Consider the following 18,873-nt stretch of genomic DNA (forward strand, 5'->3'; position numbering starts at 1 on the left):
GGCCATGGCAAAGTATGGCGCCGAGAATAGGTGTCTGTGAGCGAATCTCTCGCCGAATGGACGAGAGACGACTTCAACCTCTCCTTGACCGTGGTGGTTTCTAAAGTTGGCCGGCTTGGAGCTACCGACAGTGACCAATTCTTCAAAGGACTAATGTGGAGTACTTCACTGCTAAAGATGCCGACTCGTTTCTAGATTTTTGTTAATATGGGCCGTCGACCGCTATCAATTCGTGCAGGACAGAAGCAGATCGCACGTGTGGCATTTGATTGGGACGGGCTCGATGCGTGTCGATCTTTACCTTTGGGCTAACGAACCCCAAGAAGAAGAACGCCATCGAGCCTGGGAGGCATCTGATCAGATGGGTGATGAATGCTCCGTATGTATATATAATATATACATATATATAATCGTAAGACCCGACAAATGCTAGTTATTGATTGCAATGCTCCAATCTCGTCGTCTAGTTTAATACCTAGTCGTCGCTGTGTCCGCTCGTTCTTTCGCTTGCCATCATGCTCTCCCCCAATTGGTTCTATGCCTTGCTCCCTGTCCTTGTGAATAAGGGCGCGTGGGCGGTGGATGCCTCGTGGCATGCGCCCAGCTCCACCGAAATTAATGACCTTGACAAAGTCCTTAATGCTTCTGGAGTTTATGGCTTTATTTTCAATTCTTCGCATACTCCAGACAAGGACTATGGCCAGTACAATTGGTGTAATATGCCGCATGTGCGCCGACGAGAGTACACGAAGCCCCCCAAAGATTATGAATTGCAATACGTGGAAGTGGTACGTCAAACCTCTGCGCTTGCGCGTGCTGCAAAGATGGCAACTGGCCATTGTGCACTATTCTAAAGCTCGTTACAGATTCACCGTCACCACAAGCGTACTCCTTACCAGTCAAACACGTTCCCCGAGGAATCATATCCCTGGAATTGTGACGACGAAGGTTTGTACTTCTACGGACAACCGATGAAAGGCAAGCAAAGCGCCGAACCGTACTGGAAAGGATACCAGAATCCGGTGACCCCATTCTCTGCCCCCGGTTTTAAGGGCACATGCACGTTTCCGCAGATTAGTAAAGGAGGGCTGGACGACTCGTGGCAGCATGGTCACGACCTGTACACTGTGTACCATGATCTTTTGAAGTTTCTTCCCAGAAAACTTGACTTGGATAGAGTATCTTTTCGGGTGACGACAAACGTCATTACGAGCCAGGTTGCTGGAATGCTAATCAACGGGATGTATGGGATATCAGGCCATGTGCCTCTCAACGTTGAGGTAAGGCAAAGCCCACTCCTAAACGAAACGCTCTGGTTAATCAATGCTAGTCTGAATCAATTGACTCCCTTGAGCCTTCTTACTCATGCCCTAAAGCCTCAGACCTTTTCTCCGAGGCCAAAAGCCAGCCAAACACTACGTGGGCTGAACATCTCTCTCGGACCAAGGACCTCTTTTCCTCGCTGGATTCCGTTTCGGGTGTTCCTCCTTCTGATTCGGGTTGGCACCAGAGTTTTGATCACTACTTTGACAATTTATCCGCACGTCTTTGTCATGCGAAGCCTCTCCCTTGTTCCGTCAACGATACGTCAAAATGCATCTCTCAATCGCAAGCGGATACGGTCTTCCGCCTGGGCCAGTTTGAATATTCCTATATCTATCGTGATGCACCCACCTCCCTGGCGGCTAGCACTGCCAGCATGGGCGTCTGGATTGCCGAGTTAGCACAACATCTACGTGATCAGATCTCCGGACACGATGGCAAGATGGTTTATAGACATAATATTGCTCATGATGGCAGCATATCGCGCGTTCTCTCCATCATGCAAATCGACAAGATGGTTTGGCCAGGAATGGGGGCTGAAATAGTATTCGAACTGTACGCGAAAAGGACTGGCTTAAACAAGCCGAAAAAGGAGCATTTTGTGCGCGTTCTGTTCGGTGGACGAGTAATGCACAGTTCGAATCCGGACTTGGGCAAGATGGACATGATTCCTGTTTCCCAACTGCTGGAGTATTTTGATGGCCTAGTTGGGAAGAGGGCGAATTTGGTTCCTGGCTTGTGCAAAAAATAGACTTCAAGCGCAAACATAGGCGCCATACTCCCTACGGAGTACACTGGATTGAAACGTCTGCCCCACACGAGAACTAGGGAGTAGCGGAACATTGCAAGCGTCTTCCGAGTTCCTTTCTTACTCTATTCTTAGGCCTCAGTTGTGGTAAAGGACTACACTTGAAGAATAAATTATTCAGACTTAGGGTTTGAGGCTGTAAGAATATATAACTACATCTGCGACTTGTTGACAAACAATTCGTCTGTTAAACACAACGTGTCTTGAACAGAAATCCTTCTACAATCTCCACTTCCCTCAAAGCTAATTCACTCCCAACTATCTCTCATATTCTTAAAGGAGCCAGACCAATTCCCGCAAGAATGTTTCAAGCAATGTATATTATAAATCAGGATCCTGACATCCTCTGCAGCACATCCTTGGGCGACCTCGGCATCAAGGCTCCTGCAGGAGGGGTGTTCTTACTTTTAAAATCATCTGCCATTTGCTCAAATGTCACCCACTCAACACCATCATGCTTGTTAATATATTCAATTAATCTATAGAGACCCTGTTAGTCTTTGAGAAAGCATGTCATTCAAATAACAATACTACTCACCGTTCATGCATAAGCAATACATGAGGGCGCCCGGAAACATCCGGATGGATTGTCATTGGAAAGATAAATTCATCATACTCCCGATAAAAGTAGTCAAAATGGTCCTATAAGGGATAACTATTTTCAGCTTTTGCATATTAATGACAAAGAGTATAACATATTTGCCTTACCTTCCAAATATCTTCCACATCCCTTGGGTTTACCCATCCATGGCTATTCGGTGCATTCTTTATAAACATCATGGGCGGCAAATCATCCAGATACCAATTTCCCGGTATCTCTACTAAGCCCGTCGGCGATCCTATACTGAGCGGCTTCATCCACTCCTCCGCTTTCTTTGTGTAATCAATGTTGGTCCACTTGGCCTCCGCAGGAAGCCAATACATCTGACAATCATGATGCGACATTGAATGGTCATACTCAATCCCATACTCTAAAAGCAGCTCCGCGCCCTCCTTGCTCGTTTCCCACCACGGAGCAACAGTACCTCGTGGTGGTTTACCGCAGAAATCTGTGATGAGACGATATGTCTTGGTAAGCACCTCTCGCTGCTGCTCGAGCGTCATATCCGTGGGGTTCTCATGGGAGTAGCCATGCAGCCCAATCTCGTGGCCTGCATCACGCACCATGGAGCATTCCTCGGGGAATGATTCAAGCGTGTGGCCGGGAATGAACCATGTTGCCTTGATATTGTACTTCTCAAAGAGTTTGAGCAGTCTACGCGTTCCAATGGTGCCTGCCCAGATACCTATGCTCTTTTTGTGTTAACAATTCAGTAGTGTGGATTGGCCAGAGTAGTGAATACACACCTCGACTTATGTCGTTGCTGCTATCTTCACCGCCATATGAGCCTAGCCAGCCGGCAACGGCGTCTATATCGACACCATAACCAACGAGAACCCGCTTCTTTCCCATCGTGATTGTCTGTAAAGTAGAGCTTGCCAAAGCCACAGGGGATCCTGAGAAGTTTTAAGTACGTCGTAGTGTGCAAGGAACTTGGCTGGTATATTGACTAGATTCTCATGGAACTATTTACGGAATACGCTGTAAGTACCCCACACATAGAGCTGCTGTACCCCGCAAACGCCCAAAACCTAAGGGCTGCAGTAGCCTAGGTTAAAGAAAGACCCATCGCAGCAAATATGGATCGTGTCCACAGCGGTGAGCTGCCGCTCAAGCCCTACCACATGTACAGGCAGGAAGCATAAATAACACCTATGGTACTTAAGGAGTTAAACTTGCACTGTGGCTCGATGTAGAGACAAGGCGTCCACTCCTTGTAGCTGGTCTAATCGCTGTTTCAAAGCAACCCCGGTTCAATTCTCTTGAACTCGATCACTCCTTTGAATGCGTAAAACCTTATTTATCACAACTGCAGCACCCAAAACTTTCTCCTCTTCCAGTTTCTGCCCTATAATCTGAAGGTTAACGGGGTATCCTACCATCTTGATTGGATCGTAGAGAGCCCAGTTCCAAGCATCTAAATCATTGCGTGGTTTATACAGCTTAGATGGAAGGATATCGAGATCCGCGTCGACCTTACCAACTGGGAATGTAAGTGCAGGATAATCAAGAAAATTCCAAACTTTCGTATAGCCGACCCAACGGCAGCATCGATGGGGTACGGCTGTATGTGGCATGGTTGGAGCGAGAAGAATGTCGACAGGCTTGCCTGACGGAGATGCTGTCTTTTTCCATTTATCCAGATACCTCTTTTGAGCAGCAAATTTCTTCCGGTTTAATTGCCAGTAGTCGTACACGGAGATGGGTTTGCCCCTGTTTATGAGAGCTTCGACGTGAGGGACATACGGTTCGCCAGCAATGGCCACGTCACGCTTTATGTCTTCGCCCCCATCAACGGTATAGTATGCGTCCATAATAGCGATGCATTCATCATGCCCTTCGGTATCCCATTCCACAATCTCGTGTCCTAAAGCCCTTAGTTTGTCTGCTAGTCGGAGTAAATGTCGCCTTATATGCGGATGGACTCTCACGACACCGTCATCGACGATGAGGCCGATCACCATTGGCCGAGATTGGAGTTCCAAAAACATATCGTCTCTCCAAGGCAAGGGGGCACACCTTGGATCTAATTTCCAAGGCTGGGATTGGGCAAGAAGGCGGCTGATATGAATGATGGTGGACAAATCTCGTGCCATCGGCCCAACAGCGGAAGGGATATGCTCCTGGCCCTCTGTAGAGACAGGAACGCCATAATAAGGCAATCGGGAGCTCTTGCCACTTTATTAGTATACCCTCAGAAATAACACGGACAGCGTATAGTATTAACTCACACTCGGCTTAAATCCATAAAGGCCAACCATATTTTGAGGGATTCTTATGCTGCCACCGATATCTGTGCCAAATCCGAGTACGGAACCATGCAGTGCAAGTAGGGCAGCTTCCCCTCCTGTCGATCCGCCGGGTGTGAGTTCCGGGTCCATCGGATGGAGCGTGAGCCCGAAGAGAGGATTCTCCGTCTCGCACCACTAGCAATATAAAATGAGCAAGAATATAATCCACAAAGGTTGAAAGTCACAGCATAAATGCAAATCCTACCATAATACTCTGCGGCAAATTCGTCTTTACAAACGGGATCGCACCCATATCCTTCAGAATCTGGACCAGCACTGCGTCTTCCTTCGCGGGTGCGAACGAACGACCAACGTATCCTAAAGTGGTGTCATGACCTTTCACGTTGAATTGGTCCTTAAGTGAGATAGGAATCCCATGCAGTGGGCCCTGGAGCCTTCCCGTCTCCGCGAACGTCTTATCAAGCTCCTGGGCTTGCTTGAGCGCATCCTCAAACAGCACTTCGGTGATGGCATTGGTCTGCAATAGCTTTTGTTAGCAAATTAAAACACATCAAATGAGTCCGGTCACCAACCATTTGATGGGCAATTGTTGCCCTATGAAGACACCAGTTAGCGTCACAGAATCGGTAAAGGCTATAGTCAACAGAACACCCGAACCTCTTGATATAAGCTAGGACAACATCTTCCGCCGTGAAAACTCCCTTCTCCAGTTGCTGATGGAGGACTTCAATGCTGCTGATGTCCGTGATAATCTGGGTCTTCTCCGAGCCGGTTTGCGATCTTTCAGCTACGGACACCACCCACTCTCCTCTGTGGTTCAAATTATCTGTAAGGAAAGGCTTGAGCGCCTTATTCCTGGCTTCCCTCTTTCGGGCAACAATGTTTTGCCAAGGGGAAATATTTGTCTGAGTCATGGCCGGCGGATTATTCTGTAAATTGCTACTTCTTGCTCACTGTCATGCCATTTTCTTCGCTCAAGGTCATCTAGCGCACAGGGCCTATGATGACCTGGGACTGGTATTCCGTAGAACGGCGCGCCGAAACCGAAGTTCTCCAAGAACAGATTGCCGAGGAATTTCAATTGGCCAACGGCGGCTCGGGGGCAGAATTCGAGCTCCATACCAACCCCGTACTTTTGAGGTGCCAGCTATTCTGGGCAAACTGCCAAAAACATCTTAACAAAAGTCTATTTGACAAAAATGTTGAGGGAGCTGAATCGGAAAACACTGAAACACGCCCAGCGCCTTTCTGACGCACAACACTCGTTGATTTCCTGTGCAGCTCCTTGTCACAACATCTGAGAGAGATAAAGTTTGCACGGCTTGGGGGCTCTGATATCTCTGATCCCTGAAATGTATGGAAATCTCAAATTAGTTCTTGCGGGGACTACGGAGTACTCCGTAGTTCTAACTAATTAGCCCAATAGTTCCCACCTAGTAACAGTCCTTGAGGATAGGATGTTTCCAAACCAAGGCCATCATTCAAGGAAAAGGCGCCCTTCAAGTAATATCCCATCCTCTAACAAGCGAACGCCACGCAGTGATGGGACTTATCGTCGTGGCTTTGAACAGCATCTTATTGGTCATGGGATTTACCCAGATCTCTGGGTAACCCCGATGGCTGGACACTGGAAGAAAATCAATGAAGCATTGACTCGGCCACGATCCTCCATCGAAGTTATGAACAGTTTGAAGAATTCCAAGACGCAAATGCGGCTGCAGGCAATGAACTACCAACTTGTTCGCTGGTAAATTTTATTGAAGGCTGAATTAGCGACGGTCAAATTTTGGAAACCCTGAAACCCTAACTGATGGTACTGTCTCCGGTTCCTGGCCCGATCACTTTTCATGGTGCTCGACCTGAACATTGAAGAACTGAGTAGCATTGTGGACTTCGACACAGGACAGTCGTCCAATCTGCGTAAATTTCTATCTTGAGATTAAAGGACCTGAACAGCCTGCCGCGGTAGCCCGGCGGCATGCTTCCTATGATGGTGCATTCGGTGCTCGGTCTGTGCAGAGTCTCTAGTCATACCGTAATGAGGAATTGGTTTAATATGATAATGCTTATACCATCTCATCAACCCTATCACAATAGCACGAAGCTCTATACCTCGCATTCTACACGGCTCGGGAATCCTGGAGGTCATCTGGAGTATTTTACGAGCCAGCCCAAGCCTTAGGCCATGACTGGTGATACAGAACCTTTCGAGAGGCAGCTACTGCATATCGAAATGCGTGAAATGCGCGACATTGGGCAAGAGAGAGAAGAAATGACTCTAGTGAAGTAGCAAAGGAACTTCCTGCGATTTGATCAGAAGACTTTCTTTTACTAAATCAGTTAGGATTTATTTACAGTCTATACTCCATATTGATAGTGTTTATATTTTTGAACATGTTCCAGAAGAATTCTGGTAAGGTAGTTCACCACTAAGCGAGCCACACCACTAAATGAGCCAAATCTTCCACCACCAAAATTCCTTCAATGTTCAACATTCAATATGCAACAACATGGTCAACAACACCTTAATTAGGCTTGCAATTGAAGATCTTGAATCACAAGAGATCTTAAATTATACTGCAACCACAAGAAAGTACTCAGTTAATCAAGAAACCCTGCACCAACAGTATAAAGACTTGTAACTTGCTCAGAATAAAGCAGTCTCTCAATATAAGAAAAAGCTTTCTGATATACAGAAGACAGAGCTTCTGAATTATATAAACAAGCTCTCTAGCCACAGTCTTGCCATTACATCTCAGATTCTACAAAATATTGTACAAGAGATGACAGAAGAGGATGTTGGAATCAACTGAGTTAATTAATTTTGTGAGCAGCATAATAACAAGATCAAATGCATTTATCTCAAAGCAATTAATCAAAATAAATAGGTAGCAGATAACTATCAGTGCTTTAAGCACTTCTATATGCTTGTAATTTGATAATTTATTTGATTACTTGTAATTACAGTTATTGATGCTGACTAATTATTTAACTACTACTTATGAAATAGTTGGAGCAGAAAATTAATTAATATAATCTTAAGCTCTCAAACATCTATAATTTTAATGAAAAAGAATTTCTTCTAGACTCCTGCCATGTCTCAAAGTAATTAGTCTCTATTGAAGCCCTATAAGCTGGAAAGAATATCATCACCCAGGATAATAGTCAGAAATTTCTCTTATTGCTCTGCTCAGTCTCTGCTAAAGAAATTGCACTATCTTCAGCTCTTATTTATCAGGGCAAATCACAAGATCTTCAGAATATATAGCTAGATGATTATAATAAAAGCAAATGGGCCTACTTTGCAGCTTCAACAAATGGTTAGAGCAATGATAAATATGAACTGGAGTGGTTGAAACAGGTTTTCAATCAGTATATTAAGAAACAAGCTGATTGAGAAAGATGTCTGCTTTTACTAGATAGCCATTCCTCTCATATAAATATAAAATTTATTAAATACACTGACCATAAAAAGATTCTTCTTATGATTCTTCTGCCACATTCAATCCATTATTTGTAATCTCTTGATGTTGGAATCTTTGGGCTGCTGAGCAAGGCATATTCCAATGAGCTGGAAGCACTACTATATCAAGAAATGAGCTATATTCAAATGACAAAAAGAGATTTCTGGAGATTATTCAATGTGGCTTGAAAGAAGGCTTTGACAGTTGAAAATATACTTGCTGGCTTTGTAAAGACTGGGATTAACTCTCTGAATTCTCAATATTAACTATACTGATTTGAAACTGCTCAAGCCCCTACACTGTCAGTTAAATTTTCTATTTCTAGCAATATGCACCAGCTTTAACAAGAGATCAAGAGTATACATCTTCAGCACAGCCTAAATTCACAGAGTATTGAACAGATTATTCAAGCCAGTGAGCAGTTTGCTCTTTATAATGAACTGCTGGAACATAAGAATTAGCAGCTAAGATTAACTCTAGTGATGGAGAAGCAACATCACAAGCAAGGCAAGTCTCTAGATCTACTTAATAGAGATAATTCTAGTCAAGTGCAGTTCTAATCTCTAACAAAAGTTCTTAAGGCACACAAGCACCTGGATGAAATAGAGACTGAAAAAGCTGATAAAATTACTCAAACACAAGAGACAAAACTTCAACAAGAGCTTCAAAAGAAGCAGACTGCTAGAAATATTGAAAAAAGATAGATTGAACAGAAGAATGCCCATAAAAAGATCCAGAAGTAACAAGAGACTGAAAAAATCAAATATACTAGACAAAGAAAGATACAACATGTTGCTTATAAGAAGAAGAAGACTTTACAACTAGCAGAGAAGAAAAAACAGACAGTTAAATATGCTAATAAATACCAGCAGTCAGGGCTTCAAGCACTAGCTTTAAAGCACCATCAGAAGAACTCCTCTACTAAAGAGCCTCATTACAGAGAGTCTATACAATCTTCCAAAAGAGAAAGTAAGAGCTCTACAAGCATCTCTAGCAAGATATTAGACTCTCTAGCTGAGAAATCTACTGTTGACATTTCTTTGAATTCTTTCCTATCTACCTCCTGAATCTCTTGCTCTGGCTGTAATATTAGGCTGTCCACCTGTTTATTTTCCTAACTATACTAATTTCTATGCTTTAAAGAATACATTTATTTAATATTTAATAGCTATTTAATAATAAAGATCTGGTTGTTGAGATATTTAATAAATTTGTTGTGTGGAGCATTTGGCAAAATTTGGCTCATTTAGTGGTGTGGCTCATTTAGTGGTGAACTACCTTAACTATAGAAAATAAATCCTGACAAATAAAATGTTTTATCTGGAAAAATGTTTAACTAACAATTAGTTACTTAACTAACTAAGTAAGGTAGTTCACCACTAAATGAGCCACACCACTAAACAAGCCAAATTTTGCCAAATGCTCCATGCAACAAATTTATTAAATATCTCAACAACCAGATCTTTATTATTAAATAGCTATTAAATATTAAATAAATGTATTCTTTAAAGCATAGAAATTAGTATAGTTAGGAAAATAAACAGATGGATGACCTAATATTACAGCCAGAGTGAGAGATTCAGGGAGTAGATAGGAAAGAATTCAAAGGAATGTCAACAGTAGATTTCTCAGCTAGAAAGTCTAATATCTTGTTAGAGATACTTGTAGAGCTCTTACTTCCTCTTTTGGAAGATTGTATAGGCTCTCCACAATAAGACTCTTTAGTAGAAGAGTTCTTCTGATAGTGCTTTGAAGCCAGCACTTAAAGCTCTGACTGCTGATATTTATTAGTATATTTAATTGTTTATTTTTTCTTCTCTGCTAGTTGTAAAGTCTTCTTCTTCTTATAAGCAACATGTTGTGTCTCTCTTTGTCTAGTATATTTAATTTTTTTGGTCTCTTGTTACTCTTAAGTTTTTTTACAGGCATTCTTCTGTTCAATCTATCTTTTTTTAATATTTCTAGCAGCCTGCTTCTTTTGAAGCTCTTGTTGAAGTTTTATCTCTTGTATTTGAGTAATTTTATCAGCTTTTTCAGTCTCTATTTTATTCAGATGCTTGTGTGTCTTAAGAACTTTTATTAAAGATCAGAACTGTACTTGACTAGAATTATCTTTATTAAGTAGATCTAGAGACTTGCCTCACTTGCAGCATTGCTTCTTCATTACTAGAGTTAATCTTAGCTACTGATTCTTATGTTTCAGCAGTTCATTATAAAGAGCAAACTGCTCACTAGCTTGAATAATCTGTTTAATACTCTGTGAATTTAGACTGTACCAGAGATATATACTCTTGATCTCTTGTTAAAGCTGATGCATATTACTAGAAATAGAAGATTTAACTGACAGTGTAGGGGCTTGAGCAGTTTCAAATTAGTGTAGTTAATATTGAGAATCCAGAGAGTTAATTCTAGTCTTTGCAAAGTTAGCAAGTATATTTTTAACTGTTAAAGTCTTCTTTTAAGCCATATTGAATAGTCTTCAGAAATCTCTTTTTGTTATTCAAATATAGCTTATTTCTTGATGTAGTAGTGCTTCCAGCTTATTAAAATATGTCTTGCCCAGTGGTTCAAAGATTCCAATATCAAGAGATTGCAAATGGTGAGTTGAATATGATGAAAGAATTATAAAAAGAATCTTTTTACAGTCAGCATATTTGATAAATTTTATATTTATATAGAAGAAATGATCATCTAGTAAAAGCAGATATTTTTCTCAACCAGCTTGTTTCTTAGTATACTGATTGAAAACCCATTTCAACTACTTCAGTCTATATTTATTATTGCTTCAACTATTTGTTGAAGCTGCAAAGTAGACCCATTCACTTTTATTATAATTATCTAGTCATGTATTCTGGAGATCTTGTGATTTACTCTGGTAAATAAGAGCTGGAGATAGTGTAATTTCTTCAGCAGAGACTGAGTAGAGTAATGAGAGAAATTCTTAACTACTATTCTGGATAGCAGCATTCTTTCCAGCTTATAGAACTTCAATAGAGACTAATCACTTTAAGACATGACAGGAGTCTAGAAGAAATTTTTTTTTATTAAAGTTGTAGATATTTGAGAGCTTAAGATTATATTAATTAATTTTCTGCTCCAACTATTTTATAAGTAGTAGTCAAATAGTTAGCCAGTATTAATAACTATAATTGCAAGTAATCAAATAAATCATCAAATTATAAGTATATAGAAGTGCTTAAAGCACTGATAATTATCTGCTATCTGTTTATTTTGATTAATTACTTTGAGATAAATACATTTGATCTTATCATTATACTGCTTGCAAAATTAATTAATCCAGTTAATTTCAATATTCTCTTCTGTCATCTCTTATACAATATTTTATAGAATCTGAGATATAATGGCAAGGCCACAGCTAGAGAGCTTGTTTATATAATTCAGAAGCTCTGTCTTCTGTATATCAGAGAGCTTTTTCTTATATCAGAAGACTGCTTTATTCTGAGTAAGTTGCAAGTCTTTATACTGTTGGTGCAGGATCTCTTGATTAACTGAGTACTTTCTTATAATTGCAGTGTAATTTAAGATCTCTTATGATTCAAGATCTTCAATTGCAAGTCTAATTGAGGTGTTGTTGACCATGTTGTTGCATATTGAATGTTGAATGTTGGAGGAATTTTGGTGGTGGAAGATTTGGCTTGTTTAGTGGTGTGGCTTGCTTAGTGGTGAACTACCTTACCTGCTGTACTCTGTACTCTGTGCATTTCACCTAAGATATGGAATCAAGAACCACGTAACCCGCAAATTTCAGCTATGGATACATTATTCTTCCTAACAAATATTTCCTTATAATATGGTCTAGTCACACCTTATTGGCTGACAATATCCTTTTCCATATCGCCCTCAGGAACGCTCCTCATGGTGACATCCATTCGCCACCGAACATGGCATCTAGATCCCATTTCACCCGCATTCCGTCTGCCAGCAGTAGCAACGCCTCAACCACCATCGCTGATACCAATCGCCCAATCTCTTCGCGTCCAATTCCTCCCGCCGCGCCTTCCACAGTCCGACGGAACCTTTTTCACGCTCACCTCAGCCGCCGTCAGCACAATTCGTCCACCTCCACTAGCTCTCTAGGAACTTCTCGCAATCGCACCCACACCCGCACAATCTCTGGTAGCGGTGATGGGAGTGGAATGAGCAGCACCTTGGGCGGAGGGATATTAAAATCCCGCCTTATGACGGGTGTATTATCTTTAAATTGCTCTCTTCCAGACGAAGGCGATATCGTCGTGCGGGACAAGAATGGCACCTATAAAGTCGATGTGCCGATTTTACAACCCGGAAGTCTTGGTGAGGGTGCTGGCGATGAGGACGCTGATGAGGTGATGGGGGCTGTTGAAAGTGTTGGACATACTGGACTGGAGCACGACGGAGGTATAAGCTGTGCGGATAAAGAGAGTACATATTTCCCGTTTCCTGGCCTGGTTCCAGCTGGAAGATAGCAATCCTAGGCTAAATAGGGCTTACGGCTAATATATGAACTCGTTTTACAGAAATCGAGGCGAGCATCGCGGAACTAATGCGGCGTAATCGAAGCAGGCAGATGAATAGTGAACCTTCTGGTATGTAATATCCTCCTTTGCAGATATTACACACATTGAGCGCTTCATGCAGCCTCTCGAGACGAGCCACTAAGATTGAACTCTTGATTATGCTTTATACATCATGCTTTACTAACTAGCGCTGTGTAGAGGTGTATTTGCTTATCCAGCAAAGTCTCAAGAATAGAGTCGCCTTGCTAGATGAAGACAGGTGGATGTTTGAAATAGAAGGTGGAAGCCACACATAAGCACTCACGGCTGCTGCGCCTTTACGCCCCACTCTACTTTTCAGTCACATTTAATCGACAGGGTATCTCCAAGGTCGCATTCCAACCTAATCCAAATCCATCGACACTGGCGGAGCATCAACCTGCTTCGCGGCTTTGGATCGTTGCGGCGTCTTTGACCTATTTCCACCTTGAGGACCTCCGCCAAAGAACATTCCCATCATATCCATTAAAGGATTCGACTGTTTGGGTATCCTTATGCCAAAATAAACCTCCCCGATATGAGCCAGCGCCTGGTCCCATTCTCCTGCTTCCTGGATATACGTCGCATAGTGCCTTAGCAACTGCTTGAACGAGTCTGCATTTCCGCGTTGAATAGCCAGCAGCAGCAAACTTGTGAAATTTAGCAGTGGTAGTGATGGATAAACGCGAACGTCATTACTCTGACTGCTCACTTCTTGGACATTGAGGGCATGGCTTGTTGGGGACGATGATAACTGGTTTCTGAAAATCAAAAATGCCTTATTCGCGTTTCGAAAGCTTCCAGTCAGTAGATAAGGGAATACTGCACGAGCTGCATATATTCCTGCTGTGTGCACCGCATCGTGAGTATACCAAGTGTACTCTAGTCGTGCTAGTATCTCCGCCGAGTCGGCTGTCCCTAAAGCCAAATGTCGTTCTGCGTCATACACTTCGTTTTCTATTAACGGTATTTAGCATCCCTATCGCAGAGCTGTGGGTAAACAGCAATAAAGACTGCTGAAGCTGGGCTTCATAGGGTGTTTGACCTTCAGCATAGATAGACCCAACAGCATGATGCATCTCTGGGTCGCCTGTTTCAATATATCCAAACTTTGCACTCCACGCAATCATTTCATTTATATATCTCTTTCTCGTAGGCTCTTCGGGTGGGAACTCTTGCAGAATATCGATTAAACGCTCTATCATCCAACAGTGAGCCAAACCAGGGTCCCAAAGATCACACTTTCGTGACAAACGCTTCAAGAGGACGAGACTAACTTACGTCTTCTCTTATTGCCTACTTCATCGTCGGAAAGCTCCCACTCAGCCTTGTTATACACATCAACCACAAGCATAATCGCGAGATCACCGCCACTAGCGGAGGCACCTTGCTGAGCTCCAGCTTTTAATAGCGCGATCGCGCCCCCAGCAAGTAGTTCGGCAGCGGCATCATAGTTTGATTGTTTCAGGTATCGGGCAGCGATGACACGAAGTTGTTGGTGGGATTCATAGTATGCTCCGGCGGCGATCCTATAGAGAGCAAGTGTTAGGCAATTTAAGTTAGGAGACGCCAATGCGCAGCACGGATACGGGGAAGATCGAAAGGAGCATGAGCTAGAAACAGCATATCCGCAACATCTAACGGTGCTGAGCGTACTTCTCTTGCTGCCGAGCAATTGTCTTGTCGATCTGGGAGGTCATAATGCTGTTGGCCTAGGACGCAGAGGCGATGATCTTATTCAGTCTCCAAACAAAATAACAGCACAAAAAAGATAAGAAGATATAGTTTTTCTTTAATTTTATAACGTCTGTGGCCACAGACTGAAACCAATAAACATGCGGTCATAGATCGCTGCGGGCTGGTCTTTCATAAGGTGGCCGGATTTAGGTGGGACTGCATTTGCGGCCGCGAGTGTGATAGAGCAGAGCATTGAATATAGATTCAGAATATTTTTTTAAAAAAAAAAAATGTTAAAAAATGCATTTGCTACATGCACAGGCGCTGTGGCGGAGTGGTTAACGCGTCACACTTGAAGCTCCTGCTTTAGGATATGTGATCCCTTCGGGGGCCAAGGTTCGAATCCTTGCGGCGTCGTTCTTTTTTCCCCCCCGCTATTTAGTAACTATTTTCCCGGTACACCGCGCCAAAATTCCCGAGCTTCCGTCTCTCTATTACAAGCTATATGAGTTCGAAGAAAAGCTACTCTTCAGCTTTCTTTTTCTCTTTCTCTTTTGTTTTTTTCCTTTCTTCATAAACGAATCATGAATTCTCATACTTTTGATATCCACCCTTTGCAGCGATTTGCTGGCTCGAATGCCGCAATCCGACGCCCAAAGGTAAGCTGTTGCGTCTAGGGAATACAGCAGGCGACCCTTTAGCTACTGCTTTCTTAGCGCATTACCTACTAACGCTTCAAAGGAAATCGCATGTTTCTCCTACGACGATGACCATAATTTCCTCCTTGATGAGTCGTCCCTCCGTTATTACTATCCTCCTCGCCTACCCGTGGACCTGAACGGTGGGTTCGAAACCTTCAAAAAGCTCGACGATTCGGCAGATGAACATCTGGATGCGCTACTCGACACCATTATCGCACTAGAGAAGAGCACAGGTGCGAAGTGCGAGGCCGATGTGATAACATGGAGGGGCATGATGACCAAGGTTTGTGAGCTGCTCTGCGAGAATGCATACAACAGCAAGTCTATCGAACGAGAGTGCTGATTCTGATATGGAAGTTAATGACTGCTTCATTTGACAATTGGAACGGGTAATATCATATGTTCCCAGCTATTTCAGAGGCTTGCAAGCTCGGACGCTAAGTGTTGAGAGATTTACAGCTTCGAAATGAATGCTACATACTATCAAGTGGGCAAAATGATTCCCGCATGCTACCCTAGATCATGATTGGGACTGACGATTTATTCATTAAAAAGGGCTCTATGTAAGTTGCACCCGGTTTACCATAGTTCTTTGGCAATTATCAGGGTGTTCTTTGGCATTCGTCTCACGGTGGCTCAGCTTTATCGAAGAGAACAACGAATACAAGAATGCTCAGAAAAAGATACAACTAGAGCAAAGAATGCCACCGGGGGCTCCCTCTCAGGACAGGATGATGTACTGGGGTAGGCTATTTTCCAATGCCAAACGTCTTTCCGAGTCCACATTGACCAACAATGCGGTTAGGTTATAAGTTTGAAACTTTATCGCTCATTGATGAGCCCTGGGACGCCGTGTCACGGGAAACGATCGAGTCGCGAGAACACAAGATTGTGAACAATAATTCCCAATATTGCTCTGTCGTACGTACCGGTATAGGAGGCGTGAAATTGGTCATCGGCGGTGAAGTCGATGCAGGTGAGCTGGTTACTGACCTCCCAGACCCTGTGGGAGCACACGCTCACTAATTCATAACAGTATGGGATTGCAAACCGGACAGAAAAGATGATCCAATAAATTGGGTAGAACTGAAAACATCTGCGGAGATTCGCAATGATAGAGACATGCTAAAATTTGAACGGAAGCTTCTCAAATTTTGGGCGCAATCATTCCTTCTTGGAGTCCCCAAGATAGTTGTTGGGTTTCGAAATGAGCACGGCATTCTGCAACGACTTGAAGAATTTCAAACTCACGAGATTCCCGGATTTGTCAAGAGGCAAGGAAGAGGTAACTGGGATGGAAACATCTGCATCAATTTCACGGCTCAACTACTTGAATGTGAGTTTCTTTGTCCCCATATCGCAAGAGTTTAAGCTCAAAATGTTAATTGAAACTAATGGCATAAGGGATTCGGGGTATAATTAACACCGAAGGTATGTGGAGGATAAGGAGAGTGGAGAAAGCTCCCGTCATTGAGGTTTTTAAGCTGGAGGATTCTGGACACGGTGGAATTTTATCGGATGCTTTCATCGAATGGCGCTCACGGAATTGAACTCGACAACAGATATTTGTATCATTATGTCTCAAATTTTCGTCTTGATACCCATACTATGCGTTTTGGCGTCTTTAGCAATCCCATTGTGCGAGGCAGTTCTTGTGCAGGTGTCCTTTGAATATCTGTTGGTCTACGCAACACAGTGGCCCCCGAGCTTTTCAGAAATTAGGAAGATCCCACACATCAAGGAAGCCGCTAGGGTTTCTAGCCAAAAGCTTGGACCAGTGATCCCAAAATTTCCGTTGGAAACTTGGCCCGTGATTTGGCTTTTGTTGGGCATCTTACGTCGCAAGACCGAGATGACCAGTATATTCCATATGTGCTAATTCCTCACTCATCCCTCTGAAGCTCCTCGTATGCGCTTAAAGTACTCCTCCCGTTGCGCTCTCTTTTCCGCAGCCTTGACTGCATTCTTATGCCGTCTTCCTGCCATATGGATCTCCCACTGCCTTTCAGTCATAGCCGCTGCATTGCAGACATCACAGGTCTTGCGTTTGATTTCCATATCATCGCTAGAAGATTGGGCCTCTCGTTTCTTAAGTTCAAACACCTTTCTTGCGATCTCCGATATCTCATTTGGGTGCGGCCGAGGGTTACCAGAGATGAAAGCTTCGGCGACCTTTTCAGCAGGTAAACGAACTGCCCTTTTCCAATCATCCACGTTTGTCGAATCGAGAATATACAAACGGTCAGTAGCGTTAGCTGATTCCAGCGACTTCCACAGTCTGCCTTGGATCCATTTGATCTGGCTACGGGAATATTGTCTGGTGGCTGATTTGACGAATTCAACGCGTTCTTTTTTCAGCCCCTGGAGTTCCTCGGGCGACATCTGGCCGGAAGAGAGAGCACTGATATAAGGATCCAATTCTTTGAATCCGATAGAAACCCAAACGCCCCTGGTCCTATCGATATGAACACCTTCAGACTCTTTTTCCTTAAGGTAATTAAACATATGTTTCGCCTCGCTTAATAAGCCTTGGTCGATCATAGCATCCACTCGATCATCTAGCCTTTGATGAAGGATGTCTCTATCACTATGAACCCAGAAGAGCAGTGTCGGAAATCTCAAATGCCCGGTTTCCCCATCTTCACACACATCGCCACTGGCACGATGCTGTTGTGCGTTAGTGGATGCTAAGAGGCTTTTTAGCCGCATTTTTTGTTGCTTATATATCTCTGATGCTGGTTTTCCAGTATGCAAATATATCTGTAGAGAACGTCGAATCTTTCTTCTCTCGTTCGGATGCCAGCGCGCCGCCATCACAGGATCAACCTCCCGTAGTTTCTGGAGCATTTCTTCCGCTGGGGCATTCAAGATGGGCCACTTTTCGCCCTCTGCAATTTCATCAAACTCTTGATTGGTAATCTCATCTTCATCCTTCCTTCTATCCACGAGTTGTTCGTGGAACAGGACAGACTGGGTATAGTAATGCGTGCCGCCAACAAGTATTGGCAGTTTTCCCCTTGATCTTATCTCTTCAATAAGTTCAAGACAACTTTTTTGGAACTGGCTAACCCTCCACGGCTCCTGGTCTATATCTATACATGCGATCAAATGATGTGGGATTCCATCCCGTTCCTCGACCGGTATTTGATTAGTTGTTATGGGCAGGCCTTTATACATCTGCATGGCATCTCCATTGATGATTTCCCCATCGAAGCGAACAGCCAAGTCAACTGCCAACTATCAATTGTTTAGTTTTGGAAAAAACAAAATGAAATGACGCTTGTAAGGGGTCTTGATATCATCCAACTGTATGATATACGGAGGGCATTCGGGTTTGGTGACCAACCTTGGACTTTCCAGTTCCCGTGGCCCCAAGGACTGTGATGAGGGGCTTCATGCGGATTCGTAGTGGAGTTGAGTAGAACCTAACAGGATTAAATGTCCTGAACATGAGTAACTCGATGGTTGATAGACGTCTTCTGCCAATTGCTTTCTCGCGGGTAAAATCGCCG

At 43.3% G+C, this 18,873-nt stretch overlaps 7 protein-coding genes and 1 non-coding gene across 9 annotated transcripts; 4 read left to right on the plus strand and 4 right to left on the minus strand.

Moving 5' to 3' along the window:
• The first annotated feature begins 489 nt into the window (after nucleotides 1-489).
• Nucleotides 490-2,156, plus strand: D8B26_000765 (uncharacterized protein). The gene is made up of 3 exons (XM_003071120.2): nucleotides 490-788; nucleotides 867-1,280; nucleotides 1,331-2,156. The coding sequence occupies exons 1-3, from the start codon at nucleotides 516-518 to the stop codon at nucleotides 2,072-2,074; spliced, it is 1,431 nt and encodes a 476-aa protein (XP_003071166.1). The 5' UTR covers nucleotides 490-515; the 3' UTR covers nucleotides 2,075-2,156.
• A 59-nt stretch (nucleotides 2,157-2,215) lies between these two features.
• D8B26_000766 (uncharacterized protein) lies at nucleotides 2,216-3,840 on the minus strand. Its single transcript, XM_003071121.2, has 4 exons — nucleotides 3,479-3,840; nucleotides 2,840-3,417; nucleotides 2,670-2,773; nucleotides 2,216-2,610 (listed from the first exon to the last, which is right to left on the minus strand). The coding sequence occupies exons 1-4, from the start codon at nucleotides 3,582-3,584 to the stop codon at nucleotides 2,460-2,462; spliced, it is 939 nt and encodes a 312-aa protein (XP_003071167.2). The 5' UTR covers nucleotides 3,585-3,840; the 3' UTR covers nucleotides 2,216-2,459.
• A 145-nt stretch (nucleotides 3,841-3,985) lies between these two features.
• Nucleotides 3,986-5,898, minus strand: D8B26_000767 (uncharacterized protein; the record flags this gene model as incomplete). The annotated part of the gene is made up of 5 exons (XM_066123330.1): nucleotides 3,986-4,903; nucleotides 4,964-5,158; nucleotides 5,229-5,501; nucleotides 5,557-5,578; nucleotides 5,642-5,898. The coding sequence occupies 5 exons, from the start codon at nucleotides 5,896-5,898 to the stop codon at nucleotides 3,986-3,988; spliced, it is 1,665 nt and encodes a 554-aa protein (XP_065979404.1).
• Nucleotides 5,899-12,302: 6,404 nt separating this feature from the next.
• D8B26_000768 (uncharacterized protein) lies at nucleotides 12,303-13,291 on the plus strand. Its single transcript, XM_066123331.1, has 3 exons — nucleotides 12,303-12,870; nucleotides 12,966-13,034; nucleotides 13,164-13,291. Exons 1-3 carry the CDS (start codon nucleotides 12,351-12,353, stop codon nucleotides 13,259-13,261), a joined length of 687 nt encoding a protein of 228 aa, XP_065979405.1. The 5' UTR covers nucleotides 12,303-12,350; the 3' UTR covers nucleotides 13,262-13,291.
• On the minus strand, nucleotides 13,115-14,747 carry D8B26_000769 (uncharacterized protein). Of its 2 annotated transcripts, XM_003071124.2 has the most exons (4): nucleotides 14,640-14,747; nucleotides 14,265-14,512; nucleotides 14,029-14,181; nucleotides 13,115-13,940 (listed from the first exon to the last, which is right to left on the minus strand). In XM_003071124.2, exons 1-4 carry the CDS (start codon nucleotides 14,681-14,683, stop codon nucleotides 13,348-13,350), a joined length of 1,038 nt encoding a protein of 345 aa, XP_003071170.1. In that variant the 5' UTR covers nucleotides 14,684-14,747; the 3' UTR covers nucleotides 13,115-13,347. The 2 variants fall into 2 exon arrangements, with proteins under 2 accessions (XP_003071170.1, XP_065979406.1); XM_066123332.1 differs by lacking the exon at nucleotides 14,640-14,747 and having other exon boundaries at nucleotides 14,265-14,612.
• A 233-nt stretch (nucleotides 14,748-14,980) lies between these two features.
• On the plus strand, nucleotides 14,981-15,077 carry D8B26_000770. Its single transcript has one exon. It is a non-coding gene; the product is annotated as a tRNA-Ser (tRNA).
• Nucleotides 15,078-15,244: 167 nt separating this feature from the next.
• RAI1 (decapping endonuclease targeting mRNA) lies at nucleotides 15,245-18,022 on the plus strand (the record flags this gene model as incomplete). Its single annotated transcript, XM_066123333.1, has 9 exons — nucleotides 15,245-15,319; nucleotides 15,402-15,644; nucleotides 15,719-15,750; nucleotides 15,821-15,848; nucleotides 15,917-15,924; nucleotides 16,002-16,105; nucleotides 16,167-16,337; nucleotides 16,398-16,697; nucleotides 16,766-18,022. The coding sequence occupies 9 exons, from the start codon at nucleotides 15,245-15,247 to the stop codon at nucleotides 16,909-16,911; spliced, it is 1,107 nt and encodes a 368-aa protein (XP_065979407.1). The 3' UTR covers nucleotides 16,912-18,022.
• Nucleotides 17,170-18,812, minus strand: D8B26_000772 (uncharacterized protein; the record flags this gene model as incomplete). The annotated part of the gene is made up of 2 exons (XM_003071126.2): nucleotides 17,170-18,598; nucleotides 18,708-18,812. 2 exons carry the CDS (start codon nucleotides 18,810-18,812, stop codon nucleotides 17,249-17,251), a joined length of 1,455 nt encoding a protein of 484 aa, XP_003071172.2. The 3' UTR covers nucleotides 17,170-17,248.
• Between the last annotated feature and the right edge of the window lie 61 nt (nucleotides 18,813-18,873).

Source organism: Coccidioides posadasii, chromosome 1, assembly GCF_018416015.2.
Source record: "Coccidioides posadasii str. Silveira chromosome 1, complete sequence".
In the NCBI taxonomy this organism is placed as follows: Eukaryota; Fungi; Ascomycota; class Eurotiomycetes; order Onygenales; family Onygenaceae; genus Coccidioides; species Coccidioides posadasii.

Coding starts and splice junctions, on each gene's coding strand:
- D8B26_000766 (XM_003071121.2), bottom strand. CDS start 3,584: ATGGGAAAGAAGCGGGTTCTCGTTGGTTATGGTGTCGATATAGACGCC. Junction 3,418..3,478: donor CAGCAACGACATAAGTCGAG/GTGTGTATTCAC, acceptor AAAAGAGCATAG/GTATCTGGGCAGGCACCATT. Junction 2,774..2,839: donor ATGTGGAAGATATTTGGAAG/GTAAGGCAAATA, acceptor TATCCCTTATAG/GACCATTTTGACTACTTTTA.
- D8B26_000765 (XM_003071120.2), top strand. CDS start 516: ATGCTCTCCCCCAATTGGTTCTATGCCTTGCTCCCTGTCCTTGTGAAT. Junction 789..866: donor AATTGCAATACGTGGAAGTG/GTACGTCAAACC, acceptor AGCTCGTTACAG/ATTCACCGTCACCACAAGCG. Junction 1,281..1,330: donor ATGTGCCTCTCAACGTTGAG/GTAAGGCAAAGC, acceptor AATCAATGCTAG/TCTGAATCAATTGACTCCCT.
- D8B26_000769 (XM_003071124.2), bottom strand. CDS start 14,683: ATGACCTCCCAGATCGACAAGACAATTGCTCGGCAGCAAGAGAA. Junction 14,513..14,639: donor ATTGCTCGGCAGCAAGAGAA/GTACGCTCAGCA, acceptor TGCTCTCTATAG/GATCGCCGCCGGAGCATACT. Junction 14,182..14,264: donor AGTAGGCAATAAGAGAAGAC/GTAAGTTAGTCT, acceptor GTTGGATGATAG/AGCGTTTAATCGATATTCTG.
- D8B26_000768 (XM_066123331.1), top strand. CDS start 12,351: ATGGCATCTAGATCCCATTTCACCCGCATTCCGTCTGCCAGCAGTAGC. Junction 12,871..12,965: donor AAGCTGTGCGGATAAAGAGA/GTACATATTTCC, acceptor CTCGTTTTACAG/AAATCGAGGCGAGCATCGCG. Junction 13,035..13,163: donor GATGAATAGTGAACCTTCTG/GTATGTAATATC, acceptor AGCGCTGTGTAG/AGGTGTATTTGCTTATCCAG.